Here is a 17,735-nt window from a genome sequence, read left to right on the forward strand (position 1 = left end):
TAATGTCAAAAATGGACAAATTATGAAACAGTAGTGTACGCAGGCGATTGAGACTATGGCAGTAAATATCAGAAGCAGCAGCTAAAAAGAATTGCAAGTAGTCACCTCTTGGGTGTAGCAATTGGGCGTGGGGAGGGGTGGGGCAGGAAATTGCTGGGGTGTTTTGTTTTCCTTGTAGCACTCTGGTATTTTAAAAACTATTTGCATGCATTATTTTTATTAAAATACAAATCAAGGGGCCCGGCCCCATGGCTGAGTGCTTAAAGTTCCGTGTGCTCCGCTTGGGGGACCGAGGTTTGTGGGTTCGGATCCCTAGTGCAGACCTGCTGCATACCTCAGCCATGCTGTGGAGGCATCCCACATACAAAGCAGAGGAAGACTGGCACAGATGTTACCTCAGGGCTCATCTTCCTCAAGAAAAAAAGAGGAGGATTGGCAACGGATGTTAGCTCAGGGTGAATCTTCCTCACACAAAAAAGTAAAATAAAATCAAGAAAAGGAGCTTCAAACAATACAAAAGGGACCTCCAGTCCCCACCCCAAGGTAACCCTCTGGCTAGCTTCCTGTGTGTTGTCCAGACCTGTCTGTGCTCTCTGACATGGGACTGCGCACCACACACGGTCTCCCTCTTGGCGCCTCTCCCCGCAGCAGCCTGCCTAGGAGATGGCATCCGTCAGGGCACAGGGGTCTCTCTCTAGTGTCCACTGCATGGTTGTGGCTCAGAATCAAGCCAGGTCTCAGCTGCCAGGAGCCACTGGCTGAGCTCTTCCCCATGTGCCTGAGGACCCGCAGGAAGCCAGCCACCGACCCAGAGGGAGAGCTGCTGCCCGGCTTACTGCCCACGGTGGCTCAGGCCCAGGGTGGATCTGGAGGAAGGCGAGGTCAGGAAGCCAGCTGGCCCGGGCATCAGAGCCTCCATGTCCCCCTTCCCGTTTCAGGGTCATCTGGCTGTCCTTGTCCTCTGATTTCTCTATGCCACAGAGACACCCAGGGCCCCTCTGTGTGAATGGTGCTCTGGGATATTGGGTCAGCCAAATGCCAGTCACCTCCTCCCATCCTCAGGATGGGAAGCCCCCTCAGCAGTGGGTGAGCCCCCTCCCTGTCCTCCACCCTGCCCTTGTTCCATCCTCCCGAGAGCCACAGCTGCTCTGGGTCTGAGAAGTCGAGTCTGGGTGAGGTCCCCAGGGTGCCCACTCGGAACCAGAAGGAGGAGGACTGGGGTGGAGTGAGTTAAATTTCCTTTCTATTTAAAGAAAAAACCCAAGTCAATATTTTTAGGTGCCAGCTAAGAAGTTGCTTCCTTCACACAGGGTCTTCGTCTGCTATGTGGTGGGTGGTGACTGGTGGCTGACCCAGCCTGCAGACTTAGGACAGGGAGAGAAGGAGGAGGGGGCGGGGCGGGGGCCTTCCGTCTCCCTGGGCTGGTTCAGGACAGATGCTGACATCTGGTTTTAAGTGAGGGGTCTGTTTTTTTCCCCATTCAACCAGTGGGTTTGCCTGGAGTTCCAGTAGGAACTTTCAGGAAATTGGTGGCAATTTGAACCCTGGCTCCTTCTGGCCTCTGGAATTCATTCCGATCCCAGACCACCCAGGCGGCTGGCACTTACCAAGAGTGGGCTGAGCTCTGTCCGGAAGCTGCATCTGGGAGACACTCGGCAGCAGAGGCCTAAAGCCAGAGCCATCTGCAGGGTTGTCAACCTGTGTTTCTCTGTGCCCACTGAGGCACAGAGGGCTGGCTGCAAGGAGGTGCTTGTGGGGGGAGGGGGTCACCTCTGTCTTCCAGGGCAGCCAGGAAGGACGCAGAGACTACGGCAAAGGCACAGAGAGAAGCTCTGCCTCCCTTAGGGGGTTCTGCACTCTGGGGTGCCATCCAGCGGGGAGGTGGAGCGCACGTGTGCTGAAGCCTGGGCACCTGGGCAAAGCAAGTGCAGGGGAGAGGGCTGGGCGGCCTCCACGTGGTGCTGGGCTGCTGGACGGATGGCTTTGCTGGTAAATCTGCCTCCACCGCCATGATTCCCACAGTTACGAGAGCACTCTGAGAAGGCTCTGAGCTTTCAGAGGGCTTCCAGGGCACCAAGTAGAAGTCGGTCCTCCCAGCCCCTGGGAGCCCCATCAGGGCCTCCAGAACCTGAGAGAGTGGCAACTCCACCACCCTGGGTGCTGAGACCGAGGCCCAGAGATGGGAAGGGGCTGGCCCGCATCCCACAGCAGGGCTTTCTTCTTTCTGGCTCCCAGCTGAAGCATCTCTTCATGGAGAAGCATCTGTGATGCTCCCCAGGGTGGCTAGGTGCCCCCACAGGCACCCCCACAGCTCCCAGCCAGCCTGCGATTCCTGGGGCCTTGTCTCTTTCCCCACCAGACTGGGAGCCCCAGGCAGAGTCCTCCTCAGTCCTGTGCCCTGTTTATCCCAACACCAAGCACAGTGCCTGGCACACAGGAGGTGCTCAACACATGCTTGTGGAGTAATGTGAAGTCAGTTGGCGGCGTTTACTGAATGCCTGACTTGAGGCCCCCCAGGCCCTGAGTCCCCATTGCCCCGCTGTCCCTGCCCTGAGATCTCTCGGGACACCTGCAGCCCCCGAGAACGCTCAGCAGGGCTCCATTCTCTCACTAGCCTGTCGTCGCCTGAGTGCAGGGCGGCGTCCTGGTCGTCTTGTATAAGACAAGCCCCTGCACAGCAGAGACCGGCGTCCTCTGCAGGAACAGGCCGCCAAGGGGAGCCACAGGTCTCCCACAGTGCCGCCACACTGAAATCCGCTCTGTGCCTCCTCCCCGGAAAGCAGCATTTATCGTCCCCGTAACAGAGGAGGAAACCGAGCTCACAGTGGAAGATCGGGCGTCACGGGGCAGCTGAACAGCAGGGTGGGAACTGAACCCAGATATTTCTGTCTCCAGATCCCAGCTATTAACCCCAAACGCGCTGACTCCTCCCAGGTGTCCTGACAGGCCAAGGACAGCGGGGATCCCACGTCCTTGGGCCCAACATCCTATTGAGGGGGTGGAAAATGTGCCACGGGCTAAGTCGTCATCCCTGGCTATTTGGACAGGCCTTGGGTCTGAAGGGAAATTGCCCCTGGCAGGAGCCCCCCTGAGTGGGAGGGGGCCATGTGGGCAGCAGAGCCGCAAGATTGGGGATCCCCTGCCGCTGATAGAAACACATGGCAACACAACCTGAAAACCCGCTACTGATTCATTGACTCAGCAAGCACTTACTGGGCGCCGACTGTGTACAGGCAGCGGGGCCGTAGAGATGAGTAGCTGGCCCTTGCTGGGCTAACAGGGATGGTGTGTCAACAGACAAGTTATAACGTGGTCGGGAAAGGGAGCAGCCTGCCCGCCTTGTTCACGGCTGTGTCCCCAGCACCGCCCCAGCGCCCAGCACTCAGTGTTATTTGTGGACTGAATGAATGACTCCAGTTGTGAGCTGGTTTGGCAGCTGGGCCAACTCCCGTCTTGCTGAGCCCTCACGCCACAGCCAGACCTGGCTGGACCCCTCCCCAGTGAGAAGGCCCTTAATGACTCCCTACCACCCGTGAAGTCAGGCTCAAAGTTTTCCGGCACACACCCTAGCCCACCTCAAGTGGGAATATCACTGGAGTCTTGTGTTTTTTATTGGAAAGGGATGGAATTTTGCTTTCTGCCCCAGGTTTGTTTTAGCGTAAAAATGATATTTTCTTTCAATTCTTGGAGCACAGTTTTTGTTCTAGGAGATGATGCTTCCTTTGTCCTTTGGCTTCGAGTCTCCTCAACTCGACAGTGATCCAGTTTCAGAAGCTGGGACTGACCCGGGATAATGTCCATGCTCCTCGGCTGGCCTTTAAGGCCTTGAGGTCTGGCCCCTGTCACCTCTGCTGCCTGCATCCACCACGTGGACTGTCCTCACCAGCGGCACAGGACTGTGTGTAGCCCCTCACCCAATTCAGGCTGCTTCAGGCCTTCCACCTGGGATTCCCTTTGCAGCCCCCACCCTCCTCTCCTGGCCAATGTCTACTCATCCTTCAAGGCTTGACCCGGCACCTCCTCCTCCAGGAAGCCCTCTGGACCCTCAGGTGGAGCTCAATGCTCTGCCCATGTCCTCCATAATGACCTCTAGTTTCGCACTTCTAATGCAACATTAAAATGATGGTTCATGTCTGTCCACTGTATCATCCAGGACTCTTGAACTACGAATGACAAAAATCCAATTCACATTAGTTTAAGTTGGAAAAAAGGTGGGATTGATTGGGCACAGAACTGGGGAAGGCCTGGGTGGAGGAAGCCTCAGGGTGACAGGGAAGCTGGAACCTTTGTGCCTCTTGTCTAACCAGCTTTGTTCTCTGGGACAGAAGGCCTGGCTGCCTGCTCCCCAGGCAAACACACAAACAGCTCCAAGTCATAGGAGAGAACGCTCTTTTCCCACCAGCTGCAGGTGGAAGAACCCCAGAGCGGGTGTATCAGCCTGCGTCCCAGCCCCTGGCACACAGATTAGGATAATGTGGGGAGAGTTGTGAAGGGTGCTCTTCACAAACGTCTGGACCCATTAGGGAAACCTTGGGGACCCTAATGAAAGGGAAGCTATGCTCAGCTTCCCGGCGACACTGCCAACTCCCTGAACATAGCCCGGCTGGAGCTGCTCCCACCCTGGGCCTTCCAAGGAGACGGCCGGGCATTTCCTTCGTCTTTCAGGTTTAGTCTGAGTTGCGTTTCTGTCACTTGCAACCAAAAGAGTGTGGATTAAAATAGCAAATGGCGGCCGCACCTCAGGAACAAGATAACACGAGGCCTGGGAATCTTGGGGCTTGCAGACCCACAGTGTGCAACCAGAGGCTCAAGAACTCTGGAGGAAGGGGCCAGCCCAGTGGCGCAGTGGTTAAGTTCGCACGTTCCGCTTCTCAGTGGCCCAGGGTTTGCTGGTTCGGATCCCGGGTATGGACATGGCACCGCTTGGCAAACGCCATGCTGTGGTAGGTGTCCCACGTATAAAGCAGAGGAAAATGGGCATGGATGTTAGCTCAGGGCCAGTCTTCTTCAGCAAAAAGAGGAGGATTGGCGGTACTTAGCTCAGGGCTAATCTTGCTCAAAAAAAAAAAAAAAAAGAACTCTTGAGGAAGATTTCCGGGCCTGCGCCCTGGTCTGCAGCCCAGGGTGGCCTCTCCTCACTTCTCTTTCAGGGGCTACGTTTCCCTCACAGCTCAAGGCTCAGGCTGACCCATGCTTCCCTTCTCTCTCCGCTGACCCAGAGCTCTCCAGCCTCCTCCTCTGTCTTCAACTTCTCCCCTCCTTTCCTTCCTAGTCCATTGATTATTACTGTGGCTATAATCATTATCATATCGGGACTTGTTTTCCATTACAAAGTAATTTATGTTTACTGGGTCATTTTAAACCTCACATTTCCATAATTTTAAAAGAATAAAAAAGCTTTTCGAACTATAAATACCCTTTGTTGCAGCATTATCTCCAGCAATCAAATGCTAGAAATAACCTAAACGGTCAACGACAGAGGATGGGAAACGGCAGTCAGGATGCTTCCGTTCCATAGGATATTACACATGCGTGGAAACTGAATATAAAGACCACAAGGAAGCGTGGAGAATGTTCATGACAAGAGACGCATAAAATGAAGCAGACACAATGCTGTGTGACGACAAAGATCGCCAGGACAAAGTGTCCCAGGAGAGAAAGGGATTGCTGAGCACAAACACCGTTAGTAGGCAGAGTGATGGGCATTGTGGATTATTCTCCATTTCATGTTTTTTATGGTGCTTTTTATACACAAATAGAAATCCAAAGGGGAGAAAAATTCACCTTTACAAACTGCCTTCCCTCTTGGTTGGAAGGGAGAAGGCAGACAAACCTGAGCTTTGCGGTCCCGGAATTCAATTCACGAAGAGAAGAAACGAAGAGCAAAAGACAACAGTCAACACAGGATTCCCCCCCTCTCCCCGGGCTTTGCTCTCAGGTTGGCGGACATTGTCCTAGTCTCCCAGATTTGGGGGCAGCTGGCAGGTCTTAATGACAACCCCTTACCCCACCCCAGCCCGGCTTAATGATATTCTCCACCGTGGATCAGCAGGAACAAGCTTTCTGGAGGAGAAAGCAAGAGCTGCACCCAGTAGAGCCCCACTCCCAGGGGGAGCCCTGGTCCGGGGGTCTGACAGAGGCTGGAGAAGTACAGATGGCCCGGCGGTGTGTGGGCTGCTGGTGGCCTCTCTTCTCGATGGAGCAGCTGCTCCTGAGATGACCCATGGTTAAGGGCGTGGGCTCTGGGGTCGGGCCGACCTCAGTGGCTTTGCCACTTGGTAGCTGTGACCTTGGGCACTTATCTCACCTCTTGAGGCCTTAGTTTCTCTCTTATCTGCGCTGTATCAGTGCTTTTGTGGTGGTGGCCTCTTAACTTACTAAGGCCACAACCTCCAAACCGTGGCAGTGTCCAGTAGGAGGTCACCTAGTGACCTTCGAGAGCGCTTTTAACAGAACAGTGGGGGTGGAAGTAGCTAGGGGGCCATTAAGAAATCTGCGAGTGAAGAGGGCATGGAGCCATCCCTGCATCACAGCGTTTGTGTTAAAACGGTGAGAGCTGACAGAGGTGGCAGAGGAGGAGGCAGGACTTCTTGAAATGGATGCATGAACCCAAAATAAAGGAGAGATGAGGATTCAAGAGAACGAGGGGCATAAGCTCCATGAGGACAGGGTCATTGCTCCCTGCGGGACCCCTGGGCTGGAGCAGAGACTGGCACTGAACCAACAGCTTTTCAGTATCTAGACCAACCCCCACTTCTCCAGGGCCAGCCCCTTGAGGCTGGGCTGTGAAAGGCTGTGTGGTCAGCCAGGGTCAGAAGTGGGAGGTAACTTGGCAAAGAGCCCACAGGAGGCAAAATCGGACAGAGAACCAACAGGGAAGAACAATTAAGGACCCTGGACAATAACAAGATAAAAATCATAGACCCACAAAAAGCCAGAGCTGGGGGGCAGGCAACAGGAAGCTGTGTGAGAGCCGATGCCTAGACCTGTCAAAGTCAACAGACCCCCAAATCCAGATTGGGGCACAGAGTTAAAAACCACTAAGGACTCCAGCCTCTTCGTGTTTTTATGCACTTCTAATGTTAAAGAGATCTTTTTGGAAATACGTATCATCTGGTAAAATACTTATGCAAAGTTCAGCAGTTGTTTCAGTTTCATGAAAAATTATTAATGCACAATTAACATTAAAATTAGCATCAAGAAAAGGATTCCATTTTTATAAAATATCTTTTATCTGTTCTATGTTATCTGTACGTTGAAAGATGTCCACCTAATGCCACCATTGCTGGTCTCTGGGTGACGGGACTGCACTGACTTCTTTTACATTCATATGTGCACTTTTCAGTACTGTTGGAATTCACTTATAACAAGCATGCATTATTTTTAAAAAAATATTTGTGATTTTTTTTCTTTAAATAAAGCCAATATGCAAAGACCTTGCAGTGGTTAATGCTGAGCAGAGGTAATCTGCATGGATTCTCCTCTTGTGTTTTTCTGTATTTTTTTTTTTTTCAGTTTTAAAAAAAAAGGCTCATGGAGCAGCAGGGAGGGTCTAACTGGTAGCATGAGCTTAATTTTATGATTTTTATTTCCAACAATGCTTCTTCAAACAAAGCCGGGATTTGGGATGGGAAAGAGGAACGGGCGGTGCAAACGCCCCTCAAAATGGCAGAGCGGGGGCTTCCCGGCCCTGCCCCCTGGCGGCTCACACCTGATGGTGTCCAGCAGCCGGCACTGACCTCCTGGCCTTGTTCTCCATTGCAGCAAGTGGGAAAATCCCCAGGCATGGGGGTCAGACCAGGCCTTGCATTGTCGTGCCCTCCGTCCCTCTCGTGCCAACAAGAGTGCCGGCCCCTGACATGGCTGGACCACCGTCCATTGCACCTGCTGCCCCGGCCCGCTGTGAACACGGGAGATCCCGTCTCCCCTAGAGGAGAGAACACACGTTCCCCTCTGGCTGCCACACTTGCCTCATCCTCCGCCGTCCAGCCTCCCCCACTGGCCGCCCTGGCTTGGAGAAGCTCTGTGGGCATGCCCATGGAGACCTCGTGCCCCCAGGCAACCGCTCCTACTCTCCCCTCCTCACCCAAAGACACCACGACTGGGGTCCTTCAGGCTGCCTGTTGTCCCATGAGCAGACTGCCCTGAGCCTCTCAGTGACTCACGCCCAGGTCCCTGCTGGGGGGGGTCGTGGGTGGGGTGTCCTCCCTGGGTTAGCAAGGACATGGCTCTGCTCGGCCCCTCCTTAGGAAGCAGGAGATACAAGTGTCCGGTAGACCTGTGGACGACGACACTGGACAACCCCAGAGTTCTGCCAGCTGCAGTTCACAGTTCTCGCCCTGCTTTCACAATTTCATTCACACATCTGAGCTAAGCACCAGAAACACGAGAACTGAGTAAGGCACATGGAGTCTCTTCCGCTGGTCCTCAGCTAGACAGGTGAGGGCGGACGGGGAGCCGTGGGTGAGAGAACGGGCATCCAGTGGAGCCACGGCCACACTGTCCCCTTCTGCCAGGAGCCGGCCAGGCAAGTGGCACCCTCCAGGGCTCTGGCAGCGGGTCCAGAGAGCTGGCAGGAGACTCTGGAGAAGAACTTTAGGCCAGCGGTTCCCGAGCTTGTCCACCAAAAACTCCTTTTATCATTTTCACAATCCCTCCCTTCCTGCCCTTCTTTCTGTCCCTGCTTTTCAAAACTTTCGTCAATCAGGAAAACGGTCCAAATTAAGCAATAAGAAAACAGCCAAAGGCATACAGCACTGGACCAACCAGAGCTGCCCACACAGACTGATGAAACCCGGCCCCAGGTGGAGAGATCGCCCTCCTGACCAGGCCGGATCCCCTCTCAGGTCTGTGCCTCCTGAAATATCTAACAAGCTCTGGGCTCTGATACCTATGAAGTTTCCGTCACAAGTTACAGCCCGACTCTAACGAGTTCAAGCACCTGTAAATGAGTGGTCAGCAGGCAGACTTGTGGTGTGAAAGAATCTGGGCCTGGGGATGGTTCCAGAGCAAGCTATCCTTGGGCTCTGCTCTCTCCATGTCGCCTCATTCTCAGGCTTCCTGTGGTGCTGAGATGGCTCTCAGTTGCTCCAGGGCGACAGAGCCTCAGGTTTGAGTCCAGAGACATGGAGCATCTTCAGCCCCCATGTGTGGACTCACTGATCTGACTGACTTGGGCCACGGGCCCTCCTGAACCAATCACTGCAGCTGTGGGCATCGATCTCCTGACCAGCCAGAACCCTCTAGAACACAAGTACAGGGAGGCTCCCCAAAGGGGGACCGGGTACCAGTGACCCTTCAGTGAGCCTTGGTGGACACTAGCTGGGCCCCACAGTCTCAAGTCTCAGGAGGCTGTGAGCCCACCTCGTCATGCTTCTGCGAGGACACACAACCAATGGCCACCCCCCAGAGAAGCGGGAGTCAACCCTCATTTCTCCCCAGTTCTGGGCCACCCTCCCAGGAAGCGTGTTCTCTGCTGCTCCCGGGCTGCGGCCCGACCCAGTGCTGTGAAGGCAGCCTCCGGTTCCAGGCTTCATGCTGCCATGGGCCCTCCCTGCTTCCCAAGGGGGCTCTGGGTGTGTGTCTGTCACCTGCACCCTGTGGTCCCTGGCAGATCTCACCCCTTCTGGGTATGAAAGCTGCTCTTGTCACTGCCTTGGGGGGTCACCAGATCTGCTTGGGTCCTGCTCACTGTTGGTGACGACCAGCAAATCTCTGGCTCCTGTACCCCAGAGGCCCTGTTGATTTTATTTGATTCCCTATGACCCTTACGTTCCTGGGAACATGACACAAGCTGGGGGTGGGGATCACGCAGAGAACTCAAGAGATGGCATCAGGCACTGGTGCTTTCAAAGACACTCCCCTCCCGGCCTTTCCCTCTCAGAGAGCACGATACACTCTCCCCATCCTGAGGGCTGCCAGGGAGGTTGGGGGGCAACTTTTCTCAGGTTGTTTGGGAATCTATGAACTCTGGTCACCTTGCCCACGCTGCCTCTCCCAGGAGGCCCACGGGCCCTTGAGCCAATGGAACACAGCTGCACTGCTCAGACATCTCCACATCTGCAGTCAGGAGGGGACGCGGTCCACACCAGGGCCTTCCTCTACCTTCCCTCCTCCGAGAACACACCCAGTACAAGGACAAGGCCCACAGCCCCCACACTCCATCTTCCAGAGAAAGAATAAAAGCATGAATTTTGGCAAAACCATTTTATTGTTTAAAAAATAAATGTTACATTTGACATACAAAAAGGCATTTTAAAAACAGTTCTGAATGTGTCTCATTCAGAGGCATTCAGATGTCTGAGGCATCTTTGAGTCCAAGATTCCCATAAAAACTAGGGCAGTTTCTCACTGCAGAAAGGCAGGGCACATTCTTGCTGCAGGGCAGGGGGTGGTCTGCATGCCCTCTGTCTCCCCACCGTACGAGGGAACAGACGGTCCCTCTGAGAAAGGAGTTTCCCCATCTCTCCTCTCCTCGCTTGACAGAAGCCCAGTCCTGAGTTCCCAGCAGGGGACAGAGAATGCAGGGACACTATCCAGACTGCAGCACATTCTCACTTCAGGGCTGTCCCCACACTCCCCATCTAGTCTCTTGCTGGCCACAGCCCCTAAGCACTGTACCAACTTGGCCTTCCTGGCTGGAAACAAGGCCCTTCACTCAGGCACGGGCAGTAACAGCTCGTGGACCCAGCAGAGGCCCTGCTGTGTCTGTTCTCCCTGGTTCTTCCAAATGACGGGACTGGGAGGAACAGACTGTGCAGGTCACATCTCAGAGAAGTGGATGCAAGCTGGGCCCTTGATTACCGGCTCGTCCAGGGTCCCTTCCTCTTAGAGCTATGGACCTCATGTTTCATACCTGACCCCTCTAGACTTCTGTGGGGGTACCGCTAAGGACTAAAACTGACAAATTCATGTAGTTCTGTTTATTTCCACTATCAAAGCTAACTACTAGCCATTCAAATATATTCCATACAGCTTTCAGCAAATGAAAATGTGTTTATCCCTCCGCATGCCAGATGGACAGAAAAGATGCAGAGAAGAGATGCAAGTCTTAACAAAGGCCATCCTTGGGAATCAAATAAGCAGAAGCATAACTAATTTAGATCTCCACCCTTTCCCGTCTATGGCTCACACACAGACATACACATCCCCAGGGACCTGCTTTGCAAACAAATGCACTCCCAAAATTGGCTGGAGAGGAAGCTTCATCAAAGAGATCATTGTCCCCCAGCTTGCTATAATCTTAGAAATGCCTCCTTGAATCTCTTGCCGTTTCTGTCTTGGGCTGATGACAACATTAGTAAGTTTGCACCTTGCTCAGCAAGGAGCTGAGGAATCCTCAGAGTCTCTCACTCATGCCCCCACCTTGAGCTGCTGACCGGAGAATGCCTGAAGCGCACGCCCCTGGAGGAGGGTCTGTGGATGCTCCTGGAAGACATCTGTGATCGCACGTCTTCCAAGAACACATGCTGATTTGGGTTCCTGCTCCCTTCACGCTGTGTAGGGAAGGCAGATCTAAAGGGAGACAGTGTTCTGCTCTAGAGCAGAAGGGGCAGGAAGGGCTTTTCATTTCATGGAGACTGCGCGGCATGCAGCAAGGGAAGCAAAGAACATGGCAGCGCCCAACTCAAACCCTCCAAGCGAGCAACGCAAGATGGACATTGGACCACACAGGCTGACACCTGCGGAGACACTTGCCGATCGGTAGGCAGGGCTATTAAAGGAATAAACCCACACTTCCAACCACGATCCTCCAATTACTGCCACTAAAGTGCTCAGGGGCCCCGAGGGCAGGGCGGCACCACCAGAGCCGTCCTTACTGTGACCAGTCCAGATGCCCTCGGATCTATCAGCGGCTGAATGCTGATGAGGCTGGAGGACCTACCCTCTGCCTCATGGAAATGCCCCCTGCACAGTGCAGGCAGCACCTTAGCACAGGCTGCAGCTGCAGGGTCTGCAGTGCCCAGCGGAGCGGCCATGGGGGAGCTGTGGGGAGCAGGTACACTGCAGTAGACACACGTTCCTCAGTTCAGCAAGCGGACAGCTGGGGAGAACGGCGCCTCGTGGGCCTCACGGCCTGTGACGCTGGGAGGCAGCAGCCTCTCAAGGCCCCAGCCCCTCGGGAGTCTGTCTTTTGCAGGGCAGGCAGGTGGGTGCTGATCGTGTTGGCCTGCCACCATGGCCACCTCGCCCTCATGTCACCAGTCTCCAGTGGCATTTCCTGTGACTTGTTCATTCTCTGACGCTGACATGCTGCCAGGCAGCTTCTCTACAAGTGGACCAAGGTCTGCAGGGCCCCATCTGCTTAAGATAAAAATAAAGCTGGGTAAGCTGATGCAGAGGCTGCTTGTGTGAGACTGCATATATCTTTGTAGAAAAAAAATTTTTTCCTAAAAACTAAATTCTAGGAAATCGCCTCTTTTGTGGAAGCTTCTCCTTCCTTTCTCTGCCATAGTCCCCAGCTCTCAGCATGGGCTCTCTGTACAAACAGGAAAAGGAGGGAACCCCAGACCAGGGAGACCAAGCCTGTCCATTCTGGAAGGGATATTGTGAAATACTAGCCTACTGGCAGAGCTGTGATGATGCTGCTAGCGTGGAGGCCCGTGAGTGGGAATAAAGCACTGTGTGCACAGAAACAAGGAGGAGGGAAGATCAACGAGACGAGACTCCTCTAACTTGTGGTTAGCAGAAAAGGCTGCTCCTAAATCAAAATCAGAATCTAGCTTACAACAACCTGGAAAGTCCCTCCATTCTTTCCCTACAACAAATGGTAACAACGCTCACTCTAGAGATGCTGACGGGATGAGGCCTCCCGGAGGAGGGCCCTTCTGCCTTTTACCAGTGCTCAGACGCTTCTGACTGGAGTCCTCTCCCCACTGGGGGAGGCTGGCCTCCAGATAACTGCCGTGGCTCCGGCACCCCGGGGCTCCCTGGAAGAAGGGGGCGTGCAGGGTGGCTGGGAACATGCGTCTAGAATCCCGAAGAGCTGGGTTCTAAGCCTGGCTTAGAACAACTGGTCTGCTACCATTAGACAACTTGGGTTTCAGTTTCAAAATCATCAGTAAATGAGGATCCCTCTGTCTACCTCAAAGGGTTGTTGAAAGGATGAGACAAGACCAAGTTTACAAAACGTTTAGTATCAACCTGATGCTTATCAACCCCTCCGGGAAGGACACGCCACAGTCACCCCTGCAAGCTCCAGGCTTCTGATTAGTCTCTTCCTCGCCCACTGCTCCCCCTCCCTCATCACGAAGGAAGCCGACTGCCCCATCATGGAGAAGCAGCATCCACGCTGGGACCAGCGCGACCCTCCTGTGCTGGATGAGCCCGGGGGTTGAAGCTGCAGGAATGGAAAGCCCGGGTTCCCGTCCCAATGTGGTCACGAGCGTCCCCTGTGTTAGCTGGGCACATGGGCTCCCCTCCAAGCCTTGGGGTCCTCAGATTACGTAACAAGGCAAAGTCGGAGCACAGCAGCATTCTTCAAACTGTGTATCAACTCAATTTAGCAGACTACAAACAACATTTTTTAAAAACGTGAAAAATAGAAAACAGAGGGTATCTCACATTTTAAGGGTAAGAATTCTTTTACAAAACTTTTGCTTGAGACAGATTTAAGCACAAACGAGAGCACTGACTAATGATATAAAGTGTTTCCTGCTGTGGATCATGATTTTAAAAGTTTAGAAACTGCTAGCCGAGGTGGCCCGGTTCTGAGACTCTCTCCTCCGCAGCAGAGGACATGGGAGGGAAGCAGAGGAAGATCGACGATGTCTCCCAGTGGACTTCCCCAGGTGATTTTAAGGCAGCACGAGATTCTGGAAACTTCATCTTTGGCACTTTTTGCCCCCACCCCTACCCACACACACACTCTCCACACAAGAAGGGCACATTCTGAGGCCAGGCACCCCTCTGAGAACAAGACAGCCAGCTCAGGCCCACAGTGACTCACAATTATTCAGAAACCGTGACATCATGGCCTGCTTGCCCTTTATCCTAGAGTGATACTTGGGCACGGGGTAGGGGGGGGTCCCTTTCTCTCTGGAAGAGTTCCTAAACAACAGATAGGGGGGTGCTGGGGGCCAAGGCCTAGAGAGGCAGAACACGGAAATGCAAGAAATCCAACACAGGAGCCTGCCACAGAGGGGAGTCCTCCGCAGTCAGATGTGGAGACCACAGGGATGGTGCAAGAGCGCCCCCACGTGGCCACACGTGGCCTCCAGACTGCAACCACCTGTGTCCATTGGCGAGCACCGGCCACCAGATGCAGAAAAGGGAAACGCTGACCCCTCGATAGGGAGGAGACCGCCTAGCCCTGGCACTGCGGTCAGCTCTGCCAAGGTTAGCTCTCTTGGTCCAAAGAGAGAGCTCCTGTCTGGGCCGGGTTGTTGGAGGCCAGAAGCAGAATTTTAACAGGAGTGCCTTCATATGGAGAGCCCCTTCTTCAAGGGTTGAAGGTGTGAACAATCAAAGGTAGAGAAATTGATTCCGTGATGCTCCTCTCACCAAGGAGAGTCGTCTGCGTGACGGGGGCCCTCTGCATCCGCCTGACACACAGTGTGACTGTAAGACACGGGGAGCAGTCACACGGAAAAACCCGTCACGCCTTTATAGTCACATCTTGGGGGCACGACTATGGGGGAAGTTGAAATAGAAATTAAATGTGTCTTGAGAACTTGGATTTTATTTTTCAAGAATTTCAGAGACCTCCTTTGAGGGTTTCAGAAAAACAGGTATAAGTGGCCCACGGCTTCTCAGCAGAGCACCCAATCTATTCTGAAAGAGAAGCTGCGCCCTTGTTTTCCCCACGGCGTCAGCAGTGCCCGTGGTGAAGTGGGAGGCGGTAGGCTCGATGTGGTGCAAAGTAGTGTGAGAAGGGCGGGCTGTGGTCTGTCCCCACTTGGCACTGCCAATCAGCCAAGTCCCTCAGAGGGTCGTGGGCAGCCACTGCTGCCTATGAGCTGCAGCTGGCCCGCCAAGGAGGCCCGGCTCCCGTCTGGTCAGATCTGAGCACCTGGAGGGTCTGGATGACATGGCATCTCTCTCCTCGAATGAGTTGTCACCATCAGAGAAAGACATAACTGGATCTTTGCTGGTGAAACAAGAGGGGATACTGAGAGTGGAAACGTCCACCGGAAAGTCCCCTGAGACGTAAAGGACCCTCTTCTGAGTGATCCCTGGAATGGCCTGGTCATCGACGCCCAGCGTGTTTCACAGAGGGAATCGGCTAGAGAAAGGAGCGTGGGCAGGGTCAGGGGCCCGCTCTGAGGAAGCCGGGGAATAATGCCTCCTCGCTGCAGAGAAGTTCAGCTCCGGAGAAAGCGAGCTCCAAACAGTCGCAAGATCCCTGAACTGTCTTAACAGCCTAGTATTTGTTGCTGCGTTACTGTCATCACCCTTCATCTGCCTATAAATGGACAGGTTGAAGGATAGTGAAGAAACAGAGATAGGAGGGGAAGACCTCCTCCACTGTTGGGACTGAGCAGAAAGGAGCCTGGAGACATGGAGCAGGTGGAGGCAGCCACGTGGAGGACAGGACAGCAGGCTGAACGTCAGGGGCTCGGGAAGGGGACAGACAGAGGAAGGAGGGGCTCGACCAGCTCGAGGCTCCGGATGGCTCCGGCACCCTGCTCTGCACAGGGCCCTGCGTGTGCCCTTCTCTCTACCGTCCATGCTCTTCTCCTTAGGAGCCAGTTCAAGGGTCTCCACCTCAAGGAAACCTCCCGAGTGATGGCAGCCCACTGCCTTCCTTCTGAAGTTGGAAGCCTCGTGCCGTCCGACTCTGTGCCAGGTGATGTCAGTGTGTAACTGCTGCAAGCCTTTTCTGAAGGTGGATATGTCTCTCCTGACTTGAATTTGAAGCTTCTCAAGAGCAGAGATGCCAATTCTCCCTTGTTCTGTGTCTACTCCCCACACCTAGACAGGGACTGTCACAGGGGTTGGGATGAGGCCTTGTCTTCCCTCTCTGCGAGCCTGAACCTGAGGCAGCAGATTCCAGAGAGCCAGGGCTTTTGAGCAGGGGGCAGGACTAGGAGGGGAGGGGGAGGACAGGTGAAAGGCAGCCCAGGGTGAGAAAAGGGTGAAAGTGCCGTCATCCCAGAAATGCCTCGTAGTCCATGTACCACACCAGCTGGCCAGAAGCAGGCAGGACGCCTGAGATGGGCCACTTCTTGGGCTCATAGCCCACACGGCTCACTAGTGTGGTGATCTCCCGCTTCATCCTGCCCATGACCAGGACCGCCACCTTCCTGGCACGGTTGATGAGGGGCAGACTGAGGCTCATGCGATCGTACGGCCTGAAGGGGCTCTTGGTCAGCACGACCAACTGCTCGCCGTCCAGGCCAGTGGGCGACTGTGGGAAGAGGGAGGCCGTGTGCCCATCGGGACCCATGCCCAGCAGCACCAGGTCGAAGCTGCTGTTGGTCACCAGGGCTGAAATCTCCTCGGCATAGATCTGGGCACCCTGGTCCTCCTCAGCACAGAGCCGCTGGTGCAGATGCACGGGCATGGGGTGGATGTTGTAGTAGGGGACCCTGACGTGCTGCAGCAGGTGAGCCTGCAGGCCCTGGAAGTTTGACTCAGGATCCCAGAGCGGGACGCAGCGCTCGTCTACCAGCCACAGGTGCGTGTGGGCCCAGGGGAAGCCATAGTGCCCCATGGCCAGCTGCTGGAACAGGTCTATGGGGCTTGAGCCACCTGAGAGCGCCAGGTGGAACTTGCCAAAGCGCCGCACTGCCTGCACGGCTGTGGCCTCAATGTCATTGGCCAGCTTAGCGATCAGCTCCTCGGGCCAGGCTGAGATGAGCGGGCTCTCTCGGTACTTGGCCCTGAGAACCTGGAAGTCACTGGGCTTTGGCACAGAACCTGGCCCTGGCACCAGCTGCTCCAGCTGCTGCTGGGAAAAAGATAATTGGTTGCCACTGAACTCAAAATCCAACAGGTGTCCATTCTCAGCTCCTCCTGGGTAGATGCGTGGGACCTCGTGGACCAGGCTGTCCAGCAAGGGAGTCCAGAAGACCCAGGAGGCCAGCAAGTTCTCTGTGGTGATGAAAGAACCCTTTCGGCGGTGGAAGATATGAGATATGAGGATGGAGTAGGCGTCCTGCTCCCTCACGGGGCTGTAGACATAGTAATCGGACAGAGGGCGGCCAAAAAGGCGGAGCCCGGGCTGGCCCTCCACTTCCTTCCAGCTCTTGGAGGGTAGGGAGGGCCTGAACAGGTTCCGGCTGACCAGCACGGCAGGGCTGCCCAGCTCGCCATGTCCGATGTAGAAGATGATCTGGCGAGGCAGGCACTGGCTCTGGTCTGTGACCCAGTGCTTCTCACTCTGGGCACAATACGCCCCGTTCTTGAACAAGATCCGAACGTAGCCCACTCTCTCATCCAAGGCTTTGCCGGACATCAGGATGAAAGGGACGCCCTCCCAGCGAAGGTTGTCCATGTGAGCGAGGATGCCTGAGGCGACAGGGGACAGTGGAGGTGATGCTCCAGCACAGAGAACCCGGGAGAGAACCCAGGACTTGCTGCCAGCCAGCCCTTCTCCTCTCCAAGCCCCACTCCAGGCCCCCACTGCCTCTGGAGGACCCCTTGCCTTGCTACACTCACCCCCACCTATCACCCCTCCTGTGACCTTCTCCTCCCAGTCAATGCTCCAGAAGCAGCCTCTGGAGCCACCTCAGACTCCACCTCCCTTGAGGCACCTCTTAGAGTCACAGTTTCCCAAGCAAAGGAAAACTGGG

General features: G+C 54.7%; 1 protein-coding gene across 1 annotated transcript in view; it reads right to left on the minus strand.

The window, feature by feature from the left end:
• Positions 1-10,191: 10,191 nt before the first annotated feature.
• H6PD (hexose-6-phosphate dehydrogenase/glucose 1-dehydrogenase) overlaps positions 10,192-17,735 on the minus strand; it is a 32,567-nt gene continuing 25,023 nt past the window's right edge. The window contains exon 5 of the mRNA XM_023635847.2: positions 10,192-17,451. Coding sequence (XP_023491615.2) covers positions 16,088-17,451 — 1,364 coding nt within the window. The 3' untranslated portion in view covers positions 10,192-16,087. The remainder of the gene's footprint in view (positions 17,452-17,735) is intronic.

Source organism: Equus caballus, chromosome 2 (genome assembly GCF_041296265.1).
Source record: "Equus caballus isolate H_3958 breed thoroughbred chromosome 2, TB-T2T, whole genome shotgun sequence".
NCBI lineage: Eukaryota > Metazoa > Chordata > Mammalia > Perissodactyla > Equidae > Equus > Equus caballus.